Source organism: Littorina saxatilis, linkage group LG3 (assembly GCF_037325665.1).
Source record: "Littorina saxatilis isolate snail1 linkage group LG3, US_GU_Lsax_2.0, whole genome shotgun sequence".
Taxonomy (NCBI): Eukaryota; Metazoa; Mollusca; class Gastropoda; order Littorinimorpha; family Littorinidae; genus Littorina; species Littorina saxatilis.
Genome location: NC_090247.1, coordinates 12,283,123 through 12,284,557, shown reverse-complemented (window position 1 = coordinate 12,284,557; position 1,435 = coordinate 12,283,123). Strand labels below are relative to the sequence as shown.

The window sequence follows — 1,435 nt, the reverse complement described above, 5'->3', positions numbered from 1 at the left end:
TTGGAATCAAACTGACTGTAACGACTCTATTAAATTAATTATACAGCAATAACAAAATGTGTAAGCCCTCCAACCACACAATAGCCATAAAGTATGTGACTCTTGTCAACAATTTGGGAACATTCGGTTTAATAATCCGTGAACTAATGTTATTTTGTCACGGACAAAAAACGTTTTATTATCATGGTTAGAGGAATACGATCCTACAACGCACAAACTCCAAACTTCTTTCTCTAGAAAACGGGGTCACACATATCCGATACAAATGAACACATGCGCGTACACGCCCACAGCTACATAATACGCACTCAGCTATGGACCCAAACACGCACACTCACACCCATACACATAATTATGGGCAAACGCACACACACGCGCACGCACGCATGCACACACACTCATAATTATATGCACCAGACCTGAAACAACTGAATCTATGACCCTTTGTTTTCATGTGAGATCTTAGCGAACTCCATAAATAGCATCTTTTGGCCAAAACTATGCAACGTCTCCCATTCGAAAGTGTCAAATAAGCTGGCTATGCTAATCTGCCATCGATTTGCAGTTGTTGATGTATATGAACCGTGCACTTTTCTTTGCGCGACTGTAACAGAAAACATGACACCGAGATTAGAATCAATTGCGGCTGCAAGTGTCAGATTTGAATAATCTTTTGACTCTCACATTAAAGATTTGGAACTACCTGTCTCAGGCTAAAATTAGGGGAATTTTGTTATTGTTATTAATGCTTGTATTTTATTTCTTACGAGAAAACTTTTTATATGTAAAATGTTAAATTTTAATGTCTAATGTAAAGCGCCATGAGACTGCCATTCGGCGGTGAACAGCGCTATATAAGAATGTTTTATTATTATTATTATTATTATTATTATTGCTTGTCATTTTCTTGGCTGAAAACTCCTTACCGAGCCATTGCACAGTAAGCTCGCAGTAGACGACGACTTTCTCGTACCTTCTATCTCTCGAGCACGTGGGTACTTTTTCCCGAAAGCCCTCGGGCAAAATGGCGTTTCCCAATACATGTTCGTCTGTACATCTTACCATGTAGACGACAAACGGGTTTTGATGGATGTGGGTTATACGTGGAACACCATCACCTGGAAATTCACACAATGTTTTTGTCGGCCGTCAAAAGGGGTCTTGTGTGTCTGTGTGTGTGTGTTTATTGTTCCTGGTCACCGGGGTGTTATCGACGACAGTGTGGGGAGTTTACCTCTCTTTGATTTATTTTTAGATATAGGAAGGGGAATCACTCTGACTGGACAGCGTCGCCATGGAGAGAAGAATGCGGTGAGGTATGTCACTTTAATGACAGGAAGGATGATACAGGAGCGGACCAGAGGTTTATTGTCTATATAAATTCTTGGTCGAGCTGAAATGCGTCAAGGTCTTATTTTAAGAGACTTCATTGTGC

At 40.4% G+C, this 1,435-nt stretch overlaps 1 protein-coding gene across 1 annotated transcript in view; it reads right to left on the bottom strand.

Annotated features, from left to right (window-relative positions):
• Window positions 1-1,097: 1,097 nt before the first annotated feature.
• The window catches only part of LOC138961100 (P-selectin-like), a 30,296-nt gene continuing 29,958 nt past the window's right edge, over window positions 1,098-1,435 (bottom strand). The window contains exon 18 of the mRNA XM_070332698.1: window positions 1,098-1,118. Within this exon, the coding sequence (XP_070188799.1) occupies window positions 1,098-1,118 (21 nt within the window). The remainder of the gene's footprint in view (window positions 1,119-1,435) is intronic.